This window comes from Haemorhous mexicanus, chromosome 12 (assembly GCF_027477595.1).
Source record: "Haemorhous mexicanus isolate bHaeMex1 chromosome 12, bHaeMex1.pri, whole genome shotgun sequence".
Lineage (NCBI taxonomy): Eukaryota > Metazoa > Chordata > Aves > Passeriformes > Fringillidae > Haemorhous > Haemorhous mexicanus.
In genome coordinates this window covers 15,774,321-15,792,723 of record NC_082352.1, presented here as the reverse complement: position 1 = coordinate 15,792,723, position 18,403 = coordinate 15,774,321, and the positions used below count along the sequence as shown (strand labels likewise).

The following is an 18,403-nucleotide window of genomic DNA, read 5'->3' as shown; positions in this document are numbered from 1 at the left end:
ACTCCCAATCTAATCCTGTCCTCTGTCAGTTTGAAGCCATTCCCCCTTGTCCTGTCACTGCAGGCCCTTGTCCAAAGTTCTCCTCCAGCTCTCTTTAAGACCCTTGAGGCGCTGGAAGGGGCTCTAAAGGCTCCACAGAATCTTCTCATTTCCAGGCTGAACAACCACAACTCTCTCAGCCCACCTCTATAGGAGGGGTGCTACAGCCTCAGAGCATCTTCGTGGATCTATTTGTTAACCAGATTCATTGCATATAATGATCAGGGAAAGAGGCAAATCATGAGCATTTCTGGGCAGGCAATAAAAACAGCTTGTAAAGGGGCTGGTACTTTCTAACGCTAAATTGGGTTTAGTTTGGGTTGGGTTTTTTTATTTGACTCTTATCTACGGTTAAGATTAGTGTGCCAAAGGTGCTGCAGACACCACTCCAAACCTGCTGCAAGCTTTCTCCCTCACGCACCAGCCTGAGCAAGAGTCCCCTCAGCGCTCCCGGTTCGCTCCGAGACCCCTCGCTCCTCCCTTCGGGGACGCCAGGGCTGGGACGTGGTTGTTCTGTTTGCACTGAACATTAGGTGGGCAGGCACACAGACCTACAGACATACAGAGACACACAGACACAATCCCGCCCCCTCAGGCTTTCCCCGCGGGGTCGGGGCAGCCCGGTGCGGCCCGTGGGCTCGGGAGGCGGCGCCAGGCGGGCCGGGTCGCGGGCGGCGATGGCGGCGGCGCGCACGGTGCTGCTGACCGGCTCCAACCGCGGCATCGGCCTGGAGCTGGTGAAGCAGCTGCTGGGCTCGCCGCGCCCCCCTGCCTGGATCTTCGCCACCTGCCGGGACCCCGAGGGGCCGCGGGCACAGGTCAGTGCGGGCCGGGGGGGGCGGCGGTCACACGCTCGGCCCCTGTCAGCGGCCTGAAGGACTCGCTGCTGGCGCGGGGCTCTGGTTTTCGCACGGTGCTCTGCCCCTTGTGAAAGTCCCCTGAAGTGCAGCAGGCGAAGAACCGGCCGTGTCACCCTTGAGGCCGCGCCGCTGGGCTGCTCCGGGCCGTGGTGGATGTGCCCGGACCCGCCCTGTCGTGCCAAGGTTTGGCTCTTGCGCTGCGGGCACGGCCCGAGCTGGGCTGGCCTCAAGGCCTGAGGCGCTGCGAGCGGCAGCGGTGCTGCTCGGGCCGGTTCTGCTGTGTCATGCTGCTCTCTGCAAAATCCGGAGGTTCAGGATATGGGGTTTCCAAAAGTGGTGGCCAGTAGAACTGTGGGATCCCCCTGTCCCTGCTTTCCCCTTTGCTGAAATGGGAGAGACTCACACATGTTACTTGTGCAGGGAGTCACAAAGCTTCTCTGTTCTTCCAGCTCTCTTTACATCCAGCTTGTCTTCCTCTGCTTGCTGTGTCCCACTGAAATACTACTAGGGAGAAACTTGCTCTCTGATAGATCCTGGCTCCAGCTGATTGTTTGTTGCATCTTCTTGCAAGTGTGTATTATTCCCTGCCAGGAGTAGTCCTGGCACAGTGAGAACGCACCCTCCTGCCAACCCGGGGGTGCCCAGCTCCTGCTGTGCCTGGTGCCCAAGCTGTCTGGGTCAAAGATAGGCCAGGTCTTTTATTTTTGCCCCATTCTTCCTCCCCACAACTTGCAGGACTCTTGCAGGGCAGTGATGAGATCAGGGATTTTTTTCAGGGCTGGACTGGAGCCAATTTTCCTACAAGGTGGTCTTCATGCAACTCTCCCAGCCAGGAGGTACTTCCCTAAGCCTTGTCCAGCTGTGGTAGGGTAAGAGCAGTGTTGTCAGGGTGCTGCTGAAGTGCATGACCACAGGACAAAGACAGCAGAGGCCACATCTCTTCTCCTGCCCTTTTGTGCCTGCACCAGGTGTTGGAGTGGGGCAAGCTCCTGCTTTGATGATATGAGGCTGTTGAGGGAAAAACAGGGGAGGAGAAATATCTGTTGGCCACCACAAATTAATTTGACATGATTTCCCAGGGCTCATGTGGGAAGATGGGGTCTGGTGAGGGAGCCCACAAATAACTGATAGTGAGCTGCAGCCAGTCCCAGCAGCTCTCCTGCTCTATGTTTCTCTCAAAAGAAACCACCAATTTGTATTTCTCCTGTGGGCATGTTTGGAAGAAGTTTTTAGTTGTAAAAGCAATCCTTTTGGGCACATTAAACAAGGTGGTTTGGTTTCTGCTGTCTGAAACCTGCCGTAGTTGGAGACTCAGAGCAAAGAGCTGCCAGGAACTGCGCAGTAGAAAGTTTCCTTGCTGAAAAGAGCTTCTGAATCCTCCACTGTGTGAGTTGGCACAGGCAGGCAGAAAATCGATGGCTAAAACACAAAGAGTACATTTATTTCTGTTATCTTGATAACCAGGGGATCCCTGAAGCAACACCAGGCAAAGGTACAGGGAGGTACAGAGATACAGGAGACACAGGTACTGTTAAGATGCATGCTAGTGGATCACAGGCTGCTGTTTACATGGTTTATCAAGTGTTATTCCCAGCTGTAAGGTCACTTGAATGATTTACAGTCCTCCTCCCAGGACTTCAGCTTTTAACCCACTCCGCCCAATATCCCCATGAGATGAAAACAACCAATAAAAATGTGCCAAGTGATTAAATTCACTAATCATTAATAAAGTCCAGAGTGAGTGGATCTGGGACTGGCCTATCCAGATATGATTTCCTCATAGATCAAATCTGATATTGGCACTCACAGGTGTTCCTCTTCCACCTCATTTCCGGCAGCCTCTGGGAGACACTTCTGGCTGTATTCCCAGCCAGTTCACATAAGTTCTCTGATAAACTGGTCCTTTACACTTTGCTCCCATCATTGGCTCTGGCTGGGCTGTGGATAACCCTTTGGGAAAGTGACTACAGCATCTTGCAGTCATGGCCGTGTCATGACCTGAGCACATGGCACGTTGCTTTGTGGAGCCTGGGAGAAGCCTGAGAGCCAAGGCCAGTCCCCAGGCCAGCTGTTCACAAGCACTGCGTAAACCTGGAAGATGTTTCCCTCAGGGTGGGCCATTGCTGGCACCCCAGCATGATGCTTGGCATTGCCTTTGCCTCGTGCTGATTGTTTCCATGTCTCTTTTTGTAGGAGCTGAGAGATCTGGCATCCAAACACCCAAACCTGGTTCTTGTAAAGCTGGGTATGTGTGCTCTGCCTCTAAGCTGGTAAATTTGTTAACTGCCAGCCATGCGTGCCCCATTTCTCCTTCCCTCCCTCCCTCCCTCCCTTCAGGCTGTACGTGGGGATCCACGTCTTCAGAGCTTCTTCACGTCCTGCTGCCAAAACCCCAGCTTCTCCAGACCTGTCTCAGCCTCAGTACCCCATTCCCTGGAGCCTCCTTTCTCCATGGCCACAGGACCAGAATCTTCTTGAGACCCATCCTGGGCAGCCCCCTGGCTCCCCCAGCTGAGTGACCTCATCCTTGCTCTGCCTTGATCCCAAGTCTTAGGCAAGACCAGGAGGGCCCTGGGAGGAAAGCAGCTCCTGTGGAAGTGCTGTAAGATTAGCCCAGAGCTTGAGCAGAAGCTGTCTCACAGAAGGTCCCAGCACATTTCTCCTGGGGACTTGTCCCCACGGAGGCTGTCCTGGGTTCTCCAGAAATTGCTCAGACGTAGACTTTGGAGCGGTGGCTGCTGAGAACTGACGCAGCATGGGAGTCACAGCAGCCGTTTGCCCCCACGGTGGGCTTTTCCTGGCGGGCGCCTTCAACTGCGGGCGGAGGCGGCGGTGTTGGGAGGATTGGGATGAGTTGGAGCTGGTTTCACAGCACCATCTGGTGCCCGTGGATGGAAGGGCCGCGCGGGTCAGAATGCGCAGATTTCCTCGGCGTCCTCCCCTCCCTCTTCTCTCCGTGGCTCTCAGACTGTTCTCTCGCACTGCAGATGTGGAAAACCCCTCGGCTATCACCGATGCGGCGAAGGTGGTGGAGGGGAAGCTGAACGGAATGGGGCTGAACCTGCTGATAAACAACGCCGGCATCTACACCCCCACGGCCTCATTGGAGACTGTCGACGCTGAGGACATGGTCAGGACGTACAAGACCAATGCAGTGGGGCCAATGTTGATGGCCCAGGTACGGGTGAAGCTCTGGGGATGAAATCTGGCCCAACTTGAGGGTGTCCCAAGCTGTCCATGGTCACAACAGAAATCTTGGAGGGCTTTGCCAAATTTCTTGGGGCTGTGCAAGGGAGCGCTAGGGCTGCTCTTAAAGCCTAAGAAGAGGCTGCTTCTGCAGCCTCTCTGAATTGTGCAAGTCTAATTGGGAGCAGGCAGGGCCACTGCAGCAACACCTGGACTTTCCTGACATCCTGCTGTTCTTCCTCACCCTGGCTGGGTTGCAGTTGCAGTAAGTGGGAGTGGCTTGAGGCACAGGTGTCCCACTAGGTTGTTTCTCCCCAGGCCTTCCTGCCTCTGCTGAAGAAGGCTGCCCAGGACAGCAAAGAAAAGGGCCTGAGTTGCAGCAAGGCAGCCATCATCAACATCTCCACCATCTTAGGGTCCATCAAGAAAACACCTGATTCCTTCTTCCACCCTGTCATCTCCTACCGCTGCAGCAAGGTATGGAGAGTCATGACCTGCCCTGGCTCCTGAGCTCCATGGGGTCAGAGCTGCCCTTGCCAGGCTGGATCTCAGGGAAACACCTGGGATGGAGAGATGGAGGGAGTCCCCAAGTTCCCAGGGCATCTCCATTACCACCCAGGGAAGACACACACTGTCTCTTGAAAACCTGGCATTGCTTTTTCTCCCTCACCAAGAGGCAGCAATGGGTAGGGAACCTGGTTCATGGAACTTTTTGCTGCCCATGGATGATGCTTGCTTCCTCACCCAGGCTGCCCTCAACATGCTGACCATGTGCCAGGCTCTGACCTACAAGGAAGCTGGGATCTTGTGTGTGGCACTGCACCCTGGCTGGGTGAAAACAGAAATGGGCACCCAGGAGGTGAGTTCTGGCCAAGCAGGTCAAGAGGGAACACATAGGTGGTACCCAAGGCTGCAAACCTGCACAGGAGGTGGCCCAGGTGGCCAAGATGGCTCTCTGGAGGGAGGATCCACGTGAAAATGAGCTGCCTCTCGTGCTCCAAGTTGCCCATGTCTGTGTTGGGCCCCTGCAGAACATGTGGATACTGGGACGTCTGGGAAATAGCATCAGCACATATCAGGCTGCTTGTTTAGGGGGAAGAAAGGGGCTTTGGGCAGCCTGAAAGATATGCAGAGAACCTGAATCCAACAGAGCAGGGAGAAGAGCAACACCATCCCATCCTGTGCCCCATTCCTTGAAGAACTGCAGGTCCATGAGGTTTCCACTCATCCTGCAGGATCCCTGTTTTGAAGTGGAGGTGGTCCCTACAGCACTGGGGTTTTGAGAAGGCTGCACAAAGCATCTCATTTGCAGCAGGGACCTCTTCCTGTTTGGTTAAACTTGTGGCTGGCTTCCTAGCCCAAGCCACCTCCATCCAAGCCAGCAGTGCAGATGCTCAACCATCCTCCCGCATAGTGGACCTGTCCCAGCTCCCATGGCTCTCTTCTCACTCTGGGTGGAAGGAGTCTTGCTGTCACTGCACACAAGCCAAGTGGGTCCTGCTGTATGGCCTGGAATGATGGTGGTGTCTCATTTTTCCCTTTGCAGGCTGACCTGACAGTGGACACAAGTGTGCGGGGGTTGTTGTCTGTGCTGCCAATCCTTTCTGAGAAACACAGTGGGACTCTTCTCAACTGGGAAGGGAAAGCCATCCCCTGGTGACTGCCCTCTGTCCCTGCAAGAACTCCCCGTTGCCACGGGACTTCCTGCTTGCACAGGTCCACCAGGGTGCTCAGTCCTCTCTGGTCTGCAAGGGACCTACTTGGGACTCCAGTGGATGAGCAGGGTGTGATCCCTGCCTTTAACTTGCTAATAAATAAAGTCAGTTAGTACCTGTGCCTTCTCCCAGCTGCAGAGTCTCCACTCAGACTGTCTTGACTCTGCAAAAATAGCCTGGCATTAATGGCTGAATTTGATGGCCTTGGAGGTGTTTTTCCAGCCTGAATGATCCTGTGATCCAAGCAGTCTGCCTGCGTTGTCTTCAGCTGCTCTGAGCTGAAGGGGACATGTAACTCACCCAAAGTTCCTGCTGTCCTGTCTGTTTCCAGGGTGTGCCCAGGTCTGCCTGGTCTCTGCTGTGCTTCCACCAAAGCATGGTGTATTTGCCATAGATTTCTTGGGATGACCTTGTTCTGGACATGGTGTCTTTGGGAGCAGCCTCATGGTTGGAATGGGAAGACTGGGCAGGACAGTCCAGTTCTGCAATCCCAGGCAGACAGCTCTTGCCACAGTGGTGCCCCAGCTGGGCATGGTACCTCTGGGTGGGGGAAATTTGGTCCCATGGGGGATCACAGCATGGGAACAGCACTTCTGTGGGATGGAGAAGCTGAGAACCTTAATAAGGTGAGCTGGGCAGCCCTTGACTGCAGGAATTTGACCAGGAAGTGGTAACAGCCCCAAAGAAATGGATTTTGGGGTGGTATTAGGGCTTTGCCCCTTCTGGAAAGAGCTTCTCTTAAAGTAGCATGGCCAAAAGGAGACAAGAATCCTGCAAAACCAAGCCTGGTCTCAGGTGGGCAGAGCAACCTGGCCTGCTGGACAGGCAGCCCCCTGCTCCTTCCCTCAGAGGCCACCACCTTTTCTTTCTCATCTGGAGGACCAGCTGAGGCATCCAGGTCCCTCTGGGTCTGGGCTTTGCTGGAGTTGTACCTCTTTCTGGAGTGGGAGCTTGCCTGCCACCAAGAGCTTTCCTGGGAATCTTGAAGCCATGCCCCACCTGGCTGTGCCAGAGGAGCTGTGTTCCCCATGCCCAGGCTGACATGCTCTTTTCCAAGCCTGTGCTGTGCTTTCCAAGGCCCTCAGGAGCCAGCACTGCCAGCAGAGCACCCACATGAGGCACCCACTGCTGCATGGGTGCCCCCTGCCAGGGAGACACTGACCTCAGCCTCATCCTCAGGGGAGCTCTGAACCATCTGGGCTCTTCCACATGATCCAGCCACCTGATTTCCCATGTCAATGCTTGCTTTTTTCTTTCCCAACTCATATCACTGGCCAGAGCGGTCAGTGCCAACTTGGGCACCTCCCTATCAGTGCTGAAATGGCAGCAGGAGGAGGGGAATCCCTGGGAAGGAATGGCTGAGGGACAGGAGCGTGGGTGAGGGGCCTGATCCTGCCAGTGCATTGCTGTGCTCAGCCCAGTGCTGGCTCAGAGACACAGCCAAGCCTCCCCCGAGTGCCCTCCCTGCCCCTTGGCAGAACTTCTCCTGCCCCAGTTACTCCACACAAGCCAGTGGGAGCCCAGCCAGTCACCACAGGCTGGCTCCATGCCCATCTCTCTCCACGTTCCTCCTTTCTGTCCCACGCCGCGTGCTGGATCCTGGGAGATGAGCAATGCCAGGGATCCCACCATGGATTTCTGTCAGTTTACAGTCATCGTCCCCCTTGTGGTCATTGCCAGCCCCATGAGATGTATGTCACTGCTCCCTTGGGAACGCGGCAGGAGGCAGGACTGCTGGCAGCTGGGACAAGCTCCATCACCTGGGATGTAGTCAGGTCACCTGGGGCATGGGCAGCCCTGTGTTCTGAAGGTGGTAGGAGGAGTGGGAAACTCTGCAGATGGAGTCCAGTCTGGCAGTACTGGACACAGTTCTTGGGGAGAAGAACTAACCCCAGGGCACTGCTGGCAGTGGTCTCCCTTTTGGGTGCTGGGATAACAGACCAGTTCTGGGCAGAGCCAAGAGGAAACAGGTCAGCTGATCCCAGTTTTCAAGCCAACACGAGACTGGGGCAGCATGACCCAGCTTGGACCTCTCTGCAACTGGGATTCACCCCTGGTGACTGCTTTGCCTTTACAAGTGCAGCCAGGTGCTCTCCAGGAGCCCATCCTTCCACCCTCTGAGACAAGGCTCATCCCAGGGAGAACATGCTGGAGCTAAGCCACCAGGGGCTGTGCCACCCGTGGTAACTTGGAGGCCAGGGACCCCTGAGAACCGTAAGGTGCTGCAGGGCACATGTTCTTCAGGAAGCCTCAGTAAAAGGCCAGATGGGCAGGTCTCCCTGCTCAAATGCTTGCCAAGTGGTGTTGGCTTTTCCTTTGCACAGGTTCCGGGTGTTTGTGCTCATGGAGCTGATTATCTCCCCATTTCCTCTCCTGCCTGATGTTTCCTGCCTCCCTCCCTCCCTTTTGCTGGCTTTGCCCTTTGTGTCAGGCTTATTTCCTGGCTCTGGGAAGTGTCAGACCTCAGTGTCCCCCCGCCCACTGGGATGGCAGCACACAGCCCTATGTCCTTTCACTGGGTGCACTACAGTGCCCCAGGAGACACTTGAGATCCCAGCTCCCCCTGACCAGCTAGCTGCTCCCTGGGAGCACAGGCAGGTTTGAACAGACTAAGTGTGATTTAGGATCCATCTGCTTTTACCAGCTGATCCATCTCTATTCTGAAGCTGGGGCACAGGTGCCAGCATTGGTTCCAGCAGTGAGGAAAGCCGGACAACTCCTTGAGGACTCTACTCTTCCTGAGGCTGCACAGGGTCATGGAAACATGTCTGGGACTTCCAGAGACCATGGGTGGGGAAGCTGTCACCCAGAGCAACTCAGACAGTCTTCCCCTGCCTCTCTGGAGCGATGGTAACATCTGGGGGCAAACATCTCTCTGCTCCAGGGAGCCCAGCAGCTCTCCGGGCTCCAGGGATTGACCTCAGTGGTGGGAAAGGCCCACATTTCCCAGGCTCTTAAAGCAGCTGCCTTATTCCAGACCAATAGCTCACTGGCAAAGACTTGTTGCACCAGGAGCTGGAGTCAGGCAGGTCTGTGGATTGGGGTAGGAGCACTGAGGACATCAGGAGTCCTGACCTGACTTGCCAGGATCAGGGCAAGACCCATTTTGAGAGACACCCTCCCAGACCTGAGTGGGGCAGACAGCAGCAGGAGAGCCTCTGTGAAAGGCAAAGGCTGCTACAGGAGGAGAGGGTCAAAAAACGGAAACGAAACGGAAAAGGGCTGCTCCTGTGACAGCCATGCAGCTGCGGAGGTGGAGCAGCAGGCAGGTCACAAACAGCCGCGCACAAGGAAGTGCTGGGACACCAGCCAGCGTGGCCAGGCTGCAGGAGCTCCAGGTGCAGCAGATCTTTGTTAAGAAGGACGAGGAGCAGAGGCAACCAGAACTGCAGGGACCTCAGCCAGGACCTGGAGATCCCCTTTGCAGGAGTCGTCTTCCAGCCAAAACTTCTTTCTGCCAAGGTGTGGGCACTGTCTGGGATGGGGGGGGATAGGGCAGCAGGATGGTCGCTGTGGGGACTGTGTGCTGGGTGGCACCGCAGTCCTGGGGGGCTCTGAGGCCTGGGTGACCATTTCCAGAGCCCCCAGCAGTGGGAAACACTGATGCTGGGAAGGCTGGACTGTCTGAGAGTGCAGGGTTTGGGGGGTGCTGGGGTCCAGGGCTGCCATCACAGCACAGGGACCCAACTTGTGTTTGTGAGAAATGAGGCTCTGGAGGAGGAACGACCCGGTCCCTGCAGCACCAGGGCTGCTGAGGAAGCTGAGTGGGACCAGCAGATAATGTGCTGAGGCTTCCTCCTGCACAGCTGCAGCTGCAGGGCTGGGGTTGCTCCATTGCTATCAGCCCCTGCAGAGCCCCATCCATCCCTTCTCCCTCCCTTATTATTGTTTGCTGGGAGGAAGCAGCTCACCCAAGTCCCACCTCAAGATTTTAACCCACTGGTGCCTGCCCTGCTCTCGACTCCCATCAGCCAGAGGCAGGCAGGCTCCACATCTGCCCTGGGAGGATGGTTTGGTACTGGGAGCTTGCTCCAGGCTTTACCTCCCTGGCAACCAGAAGCACCCCTTGACTCATCTCCCCTAAACCACATTGTCTCCCATGGGTGTCCCACAACCCCTTTTGGAGAGGGCAGACAGTGGCATTGCCACCTCTAAGGCCCTGAAAGCTTTAGATGCCAATGATTCCCTCCTTCCTCTTTCTTCCCCTTTTTAGCTGGTTGGATCCTGTCTTCTGCTTCCTCTGGAAGCCCCCTGGTCTGCTGGTGGGGCACCATGGAGACAGCAGCTTTACCAGCTTCACACAGACTTAACCCAAACCCCTAATAAGGGGTTTGGAGGAAATCCATCTTGGGGAAGAGAAATGCAGCACTTCTCCAGCTTCATTTGACAGGCTGGGATTTAATCAAACCCCGGGATGTCCAGAAGTGCTCCTTGGGGAAGTGGAAATCAGACAGAACATCTCAGCAGCCTTCTCCAGATTATCAGCTTCTCACACAACTGAGCTCTGCCAAATTGTCCCCATTTCTCGACTGGCAAGGAGGGGACATCAGTATCCCATCAGCACAGGCTGGGCTGTGCCCTCCCTGGTGATGACCACCGAGGGACACCTTTCCTGAGCATTTCCTGAGCATCAGTGTCCCTGCAGGAGCAGAGGTAGGTCAGCCATTGCTGAGCCTGAAGGGGTGAGCAGAGATACTCCCTGTCCCCTGTGAATGCACCACACATGTTGATGAGCCCATCACATGCCCCGGTGCCCCCTAAGAATAAACCAGCCTGCTCTGTGCCCTGGGGCCCTGACACTGCAACACCCAGGGATCTTCAAAAAAACACCAGTTTGTTTGGGAGCACAGGAGGGTGCACCCATGGGTCACAGAGAAGTGCTCACCCTTCCTCCCACAGCTGGGCTCTGCCCATGCCTGTGCCCCCAGGGATGCCCACAAAAGGGATGATCCCTTGGCCATAGCACCCAGTCCTGCTCTGCAGGGTCCTGCCAGGGGTTTGGAGCAGGTCAGCCTCTCCCTGCCCATCCCATGGCACCAGCTGGGCCTGAATTTCCAGCTTTTGCAGAACAAGTTCCCGGGTGGCTGCACTTGGAGCTGGCACAGTGCCAAGGTGCCAGTGTGTCTGACCAGTGCTGCGAGTGTGTGGGGGGGCTGTGGGAATGGTGATGAGGTTCAGCCAGGCATGCCATGGGCTGGGGCAGGCTTCCTGCTGCTGTCTGCAGGACAGGAGTTGCTAGAGGGGTCATCTCCTCAGGCCCCAGAATGTCAGCCCACAAATATATCTGTTCCAACTCTCGACCCAGACCTGCTGCCCTGGAGCATCTTCCCCCCCCCTTGTTGTCCCAAGGGGGAGTGGAGTTAAGACCCTGTGATGGCAAAAACAAGGATCCAAGCTCATTCTAATGAGTTCTCTCCCCCATGTCCCTCTCCTTGGAGCCAGGGAAGTGACGCTGGGGAGGAACTTGGCTCCTCTTGTTTGTTATTACAGGATAAAATTACCCTTTAAAGCAGAGCCAGTGCTGTCAGGGCTGCATACCATCCCAGAACATCACTCCTTCCAGCGGCTCCACACACTTCTGGTTATTGTGCTTGCACAGAGCCAGCCCAGCCCCTGTCACAGCAAGGGGGACACAGGTGGGGGTATCCAAAAAGGAGCTTCCAGTCTCTTTTCCCACCCTGGGAAGTTTGGAAGCATAGGGAAAAGGCCTCTCTCTGGAGAGAAGAACTTTTCTGACTCTGGGATGTGTGGAAAAGAGGAGCAGAAAGCAAGGGCTGGGAGCAATGAAAGGGTAGGGGGAGGTGGATGTCATTGGGGTGTTTTGGGGTTTCTCTTATCTCCTGGGATGCTCAGTCTGGCTCAGCTGGGGACCCTGTGGATAGGGCAGCCTGCTGGTTGCCACTGTGTGCAGGCTGGACAGTGGCGTGCAGCTGGCACTCATCTCACCACCCCACAAGTCCAGCGGCAGCTCGGCATCTCCAGGCAATGTGCAGATGGGAAGAGGGCTGGCTTCTCCTTCGAGCTCCAGCCTCTGTCCCTGGGGGTCCCAAATCCAGGGGACCCCTCTCTCCTGTGAGCTGGATCCCCAGGAGACACCCCAGCACCCCAAGGCTTTGGAGGACATGGGGTCTTCTTAGCAGCAGCCTGGCCATCCCACCCACACCTCTGGAGGTGTCTGGGGGCTTGCTCGGGGTTTGACTGCCCCATGCTGAGCCATGACGTGCCTGTGGGGTGGAGGGGAAGGAAGGTGACCCAATGGAGCCGAGCCAGGGAGAGCTTCCTGGCAGGGAGCTGCAGCCTTCAGTGCCTTCCGTGCTGCCGCAGATGGCTCCGAGCGGGATGGAAAGCAGGCAGAGGGCTGTGCGAGCCCTTTCCAGCCGCTCCCCAGCCTGGCATCCACCGGCTCAGAGCTGTTCAGGAGGCAAACGCCAGCTGGGGCCCTGACACCACCACCTCAGCGGGGTGTCCAGGGAAGCCTGACTCATCCCCAGCAGGAGAATCTGAGACTTGTGCATGTAAACAGAGCTGGCCCTCGCACGCTGGGACGTGAGACAGATACAGGAGAGACTTGCTGGAGCCACAGCCTAGCACATGTGTGAATGGTGGCATTCACACATGTGCTAGAGGCATGAACAAGAGCTGGAACCGGCCCTGCTCAGAAGCATCACTTGGGTGGGGAGGATGTGGCAGGATCCCTGCTATTAGCCTGTCCCCCCTCTGCTACCCCTACCCCACTGGCAACTTTTAGCAGCTCGTTTTAATCCTGTCTTTCTGTTTGACTGCCACTGCTTTCCTCCAGGGCCTTCCTTCCCAGCACAAATCCATATGGGCCAGCAGCTCAGGAGAGGTAGAATAGCTGCAGGATGACCAGGGCAATGGTGGCCTCACCACCTCTGGAAGTATTAAAAAAAACATATGGATGGGACATCTGGGGGATGTGGTTTAATGGTGGGCTTGGAATTGTGGGATTAATGGACTTGATGATCTTAAAGGTTTTTTCCAACCTTAATTTTTCTGTGAGAGCAAAACTCCTGACATGCCACCCCACAGTACCAGCTTCAGAAGAAGAGTGCAGCCTGTGGCATCAGGAGGTCTCCCTGCATGTTGTGCTGGGATGGAGAGAGCATAGTCATGCCAGTCCGGGAGCACAGAGGCTCCCTAACAGTGCCTGTTCTATCTCAGGAGCAGGGATCACTCAGAAACCTCCCAGTTATTCAACACACTCTCCAGCACGTGATTTCCCTTGGGTTTAGATGTGCCATGCTGTGGGCTCCAGGCTAGGAGAGCTGTAGGCCAGTGGGGAGAGGAGATATCACAGCCACTTCCTATCCTTGCTTACCCTGCACAGCCGGTTTCATTTCCTTAATCCCCATCCTAGCATTTTCTTTGTTGTTTTCTTTGGAGGGGAGGGAGCTTTGCTGGAGGCTGCTGCTCACTGCAGTGAAGGAAGCACTTTCACACTCTGGGAGACCAGCGTGGACTGGTCTGTTCCCAGGTGGACTCACTCTGCTCTTGGGTGTAGCAGGCGCTGCTCACCGGGGGGACAGGGACCCCACCTCAGCAGTGGAGCAGATCAGGGTGTGTGTGGGATCCCCTGCCCTGCTTAGGAGGACTATATTTACATGCATTTGCATACAGCTCTGCCAAATTTGCAGACTCAGCTCTGCCAAAACACCTCGTGCTCTGAATGGCCTTTTGCTCTCATATCCTTACAGCACCAGCTTTGGGGCAATGTATTCCTAGCTCAGCCAACTGGATTGGCCAAGCTTTGCTTCATCTGGTGCAATGTTGAGTCCTCAAGGCTGCTGACAGCTCAGCTGTGCCATTGCCCAGCTGTGCCAGTTGCCCTGCCACTGGCTATGTCTGCTGGGCTGGGCTGGTTTCTGGGCTTGCCCACAACCTCAGCCTTCCTGCTCAGTGTTGGACAACAGCAAGGGACTGTAGGAGTCTTGTGAATCATGGATACTTTTGGAGTGATCCTGCGGGTGTGTGTGTGAGCTGGTTCCCGCTGTGCTGAGATGGGCATGGCTGCCTGCTTGCAGGAGGTGGAGTGGTCCCAGGGGATGTTCAGCATCCCAGGCTGAGCTGGGATAGGAGTTGGAGATGCTGCCAGCAACTTTCCCGGGGTGGAGAAGGGAGTTAGGAGGGGGGGCGGCTGGTTGGTGGTGAGAGAGTCTGCACCAGTGCTGTTCTGCCGCTCCTTACCCTCCTGGCCCATGCTGAGGCTGAATCTGATGAAGTCACAGTCTGGATGTCCTGGCTTTGCTGCAAAGCCCTGACCTGGATTCCAGATTGCTGGCCAGAGTCTGGGAGAGCTGACCAGCACCCAGTGCTGGCCCACACCGAGTAGGTTTGTGGCCACTTCAGGGGTATCCTATCTTCCCTTTTCCTGGCCCCATGGGCAGGCAAAGTGCTGGGACGTGCAATTCTGCCCCATGGAAAAGGACAGGCTGGGTCAGGGCCATGCCCCGGCCTGCTGCCGCTGTGAGCTGGCCCCAAGTGTGTTGGGGAAGGTTTTCCAGCAGAGCTCAGAGGACCTGCTGGCACAGCCTTTCTGTGCTGCCGGCCAGTTCCCGAGCACGGCCTGGGCTCTGGTGAGTCAGCTGGAGCAGCAGCTCACATTGCTCATGCTGCATCAGCACCGCCCTGGCTCCCTTAGCTTTTACCAGGTTGTGTTTTCCAAAAATGCACAGCTGGAGGGATGGGGAGCTCCGTGCTGGGATGCTGGGTGCTCATCTCCAAGGTGGTGGCAGGGATGGTGGCAGGCTCTGTGGAGGCACCTCAGCTGCTCACAGGGGTGGTGGCTGGGCTCTGAGTGTACTCAGCATTCGTGGCTGTCCCGGTGCAAGGCTTGGAGCCCCGGCCTCTGTGTGCCTTGCTCCAGCGCTGAGCAGGAATGCTGAGCATGCAGCAGCTCCAGCCTGGAGCCAAGGGCTGGCCTCCAGCCCTCCGGAGAGAGTGGAGAGGAAGACATGGCTCCAGGCCCAGCCTGCAGTGAGAAGAGCAATTTGGGCAGAGACCCGTGGTGTGGGGCTCCACCGACGGCTCAGGCCTTTCTCTGCACCGCGGCAGGCGGCTGCAGGCAGCTGGCACGGCTGCTGCTGAAGCTGCCAGGAGGAGGGGAATGTGCTTGGAGTGGTCTCGGGTCACCAGGCTCTGGAAAGGTTTGATCCTGTGCTGGGAGGAACTCATTAATGCCAGCAGGTTCTCAGACAAAGTGCCCTTGGGCTCAGGGACTCTTTCCTGCACCAAAGCCCAGCTTCCCAACCAGACTGCTGGGAAGGCTCCTTCAGTGACAGGAGTCCAGGAGTATCCATATCCATGCTGGGAGGGTTAGCCCAAGAGTATCTGTATCCATAATGAAAGGACTAAACCAGGAGTACCCATCCATAGCCACACTGGCAAGATTAGCCCAGGAGTATCCATATCCATAAAAAAAGGGTTAAACCAAGATTATCTGCATCCATGCTGGGAAGGTTAACCCAGGAGTATCCAAATCCATGCTGGGAGGTTTATCTCCTTCCTGCCAGCAGACACCATACCTCCATAAATCCAGGAGGGAGTTTTGAAGGGCAGGCAGGCCAGGGATGCTGCCAGAACTCAGGCAGGAGCCTGTCCTTGTTTTTGTTTGCCAAGCTGGTCCATGCTGAGCAAGCTCCCAAAGCAGCCAGTGCAGTGTGCCAGCTCCGACCTTGGCACAGGGAGTGCTTGGCTCCCCAACTCAGCCTGGCAGGGCAGGCAGGCATGTGGCTGAGGGGAGGGTGCAGTCCCCTCTCCTGCTGTCTGCAGGGATACAGCTGCTCCTCAGCAGCAACCAGGAATGGGGCTTAACTTGGGATGGTGGTGCATAGGTAAGTGGAATGTGATGGTGTGGGTCAGTCTACCTCCAGGCACCCCAAGTTTTTACTGAGAAGGTGGTCAAACCCTGGAACAGACTTCCTGGAGAGGTGGTCGATGTCCCAAGCATGTCAGTTCTTAAGAGGCATTCGGACAGTGCTCTTAACTTTGTGTCAGACCTAAAGTGCTCAGGCACTTGGTCCCAATAATCCTTGGATGTCACTTTCAACTGAAAATTTTCAGTGGTGACACCACATACAGGGTGTGGGTGGGATCCAGCCCCCCACTTGATCCAGGTGGGATGCTGGATCAGGTGATGACAGAGTGGGACAGTGGTGCTGACCACACCAAGCACAAGGTGGGTCACCCTGGTCATACAGGGACAGTGTGGCACTGGGACCTGGGTTCAGAATGGATGGAGAGCAGCCATGAGGAGAAGGGCTTGGGGGTGTTGGTTGTGCAAGAAGCTCAACATGACCTGGCCGTGTGCACTGGCAGCCCAGAAAGCCAAACGTACTCTGGGGTCCATCCTCAGTAGAGTGGGCAACTGGCTGAGAGAGGAGATTCTGCCCTTCTGCTCTGCTCTGGTGAGATCCTATCTGCAGCACTGCATCCAGTCTGGGGCCCCAAAATAAGAAGGATGTGGACCTATTTGAGCAAGTCCAGAAGAGGCCAGGAAAATGCTTAAAGGTCTGGAGCATCCCTGCTGTGGAGACAGGCTCAGGGAGTAGGGGCTGTTCAGCCTGGAGATGAGAAGGCTCCAGGGAGACCTTGGAGTCCCTTCCAGTACCTAAAAGGGCTCCAAAAGACTTGAAGGGGGACTTTAGACAAGAGCACAGAATACCAGGACAAGGAGGAGGGTGGCTTTGAAGTAACAGAGGGCAGGATTAGATTGGATATTAGAAAGAAATTCTTCCCTGTGAGGGTGGGGAGGCCCTGGCACAGGCTGTGCAGTGAAGCTGTAGCTGTCCTGTTCCTGGAAGTGTTCAAGGCCAGGTTAGATGAGGCTTGGAGTAACCTGATCTAGAGAAAGGAGTCCCTGCTAATGACAGGGGGTTGGAACTGGGTGGTCTTTAAGGTCCCTTCCAACACAAATCATTCTGGGATTCATCAACCACATGGCTTGGCAGCCTCTCCCTGTTGGCCTTTTGTCTTGGCTTTTCCCTGGTGGCCTCAGGACCTGCTGTCCCTTCTTCCATCTTTGCCTCACTTCTCCTGTGTAACCAGGCCAGCCTGGAGAACTGGGCTGGGAGCTGGGACGCCCTGGTTCTCACTGAGCAATCTTGGCAGCAAATGCTCTGCTCTTTGGTGTGGCCCCAGGAGAGTGAGAGTGGTGCAATGATTTCCTTGTCACTGATATTGCCCTGCTCCACTGGGCTCCAGGACCTGACGATGGTCTAATTAGTGTTTCTGCCTCACAGGGCTAGAGGGAGCACTGCACAGCCTTGTCCTTGCATGGAGGATGTCTCACCAGGGCTGCAAAGCTTCAGTTCCACTTAAAACTGGGTCGACTCAGTAGGATCTAGGACAGGTAGGAGAAAGATGGTCTTGGGAGAGAGGAGCAGGGTGCAGTCCCCCAACACATGTGGCTTCCTCACCCCTCCATCTTCAGGGATGCTCAGAGGTGCCAGGGTTTAGGAAGTGGACCAGCAGCTGTGGAAGCAGCACTGTGTGACTGTGGCATCCCTCGGGTGACAGCCTGCCGAGGGACAGCCTGCATTTAGACTGCTGCTGCCTGTCCCTTACTTGGGGAAGCTGGGAGTGCTCTTCTGCTGCTTCCCTAGGATGCTGGAAGCTGGTGGGATGGGGAATGTGGGTCAGTGCCCATGCTCTGCTCCCCCAGATTGCACTTTCTGATTGGCAGAGGTCCGAGCATGGCTCAGTTGGATGCAGGAGCTGGGTGGGGGGAGGCAGGGTGGGGTGCTGGGTGTCACAGAGCTGGGAGCAAGGATGTTTGAGTGTTCCCTCTGCCACCGACTGACTGACTGCACAGCCCTGGTCATGTCACTTCACTGCTGGAATGCGAAACATGCCCGGGGTCCAGAGAGCACTGAAGCCTGGGAGGCTGTGGCCCTTGTTGGGGGGAGACGGGGGCGGTGAGGGAGGAGGTATTGCTGTTATTGCTCCAGCCATTGCTTCCCTGGCAAAGGGAGGCTGTGGGCGCTGTGTGCGCCAGGAAGGCCAACAGCCCGGGGCCGAGCAAGCCGGGCTGCCCCACTCCCCTCGCCCTGGGGGAGGTGGGATCCTGCTCCGGCTCACGGTGGGGCTAGTGGACCCCCGGGGAATGTTGATGGGCCGGGGGGTCTGGAACCCCCGCAGGGCCGTGGCGGCGGCGGCGGTGTTGGTGGTGGCCGTGGTGGCGATGGCGGTGTCGGCAGCGGTGTCGGCAGCGGTGTCGATCGCCTCGGGGAGGGAGGTGCTCCCGTCCATGCAGCTGCCATTGGCGCTGGCTGGGCCGTGGTTTCCTGCCGAAATCACATGGCTCCCGCGTTTCCATGGAGAGAGCCGGGGTGGGCGCTGCCAAGAGCCTGCACGAACTCCCCGCTTGCTCCCGTCCATGGGAGTGGAACAAAGGGGATGCACCGAGCCAGGCCCGCTTTCGCCCCGCGCATCGCCCCCCGCCTCTCCTGGGACATGTGAGTGCCACCCGCACCTCCGCACCCCGCGGTCACGGGAGGGTCGGGGGGAGCGGGTTTGGTGGCCTTAGCAGGGCTACACCCTTGGGGGGCCACGTCGCCGCAAGCCACCGCCCGCCCGTGTCCCCTC

General features: G+C 56.6%; 2 protein-coding genes across 7 annotated transcripts in view; both read left to right on the top strand.

The window, feature by feature from the left end:
• Positions 1-686: 686 nt before the first annotated feature.
• On the top strand, positions 687-5,931 carry LOC132332728 (C-signal-like). The gene is made up of 6 exons (XM_059857301.1): positions 687-857; positions 3,093-3,144; positions 3,887-4,077; positions 4,404-4,562; positions 4,834-4,944; positions 5,632-5,931. Exons 1-6 carry the CDS (start codon positions 717-719, stop codon positions 5,743-5,745), a joined length of 768 nt encoding a protein of 255 aa, XP_059713284.1. The 5' UTR covers positions 687-716; the 3' UTR covers positions 5,746-5,931.
• A 3,155-nt stretch (positions 5,932-9,086) lies between these two features.
• The window catches only part of RIPOR1 (RHO family interacting cell polarization regulator 1), a 31,459-nt gene continuing 22,142 nt past the window's right edge, over positions 9,087-18,403 (top strand). For 4 of the 6 annotated variants that reach the window (XM_059857284.1, XM_059857286.1, XM_059857283.1 and 1 more), the window contains exon 1: positions 17,652-18,273. In XM_059857284.1, coding sequence (XP_059713267.1) covers positions 17,658-18,273 — 616 coding nt within the window. In that variant the 5' untranslated portion in view covers positions 17,652-17,657. Of the gene's footprint in view, positions 9,263-10,013; positions 10,454-17,058; positions 17,169-17,651; positions 18,274-18,403 lie in introns of those variants that run through there. The other 2 variants (XM_059857289.1, XM_059857288.1) reach the window with 2 other exon arrangements.

Bases quoted from the DNA above. Each gene is read 5' to 3' on its own strand.
- LOC132332728 (XM_059857301.1), top strand. From the start codon at position 717: ATGGCGGCGGCGCGCACGGTGCTGCTGACCGGCTCCAACCGCGGCATC. The intron at 4,563-4,833 runs GTATGGAGAGTC...TTCCTCACCCAG, and splicing joins TCTCCTACCGCTGCAGCAAG to GCTGCCCTCAACATGCTGAC. The intron at 4,945-5,631 runs GTGAGTTCTGGC...TTCCCTTTGCAG, and splicing joins CAGAAATGGGCACCCAGGAG to GCTGACCTGACAGTGGACAC.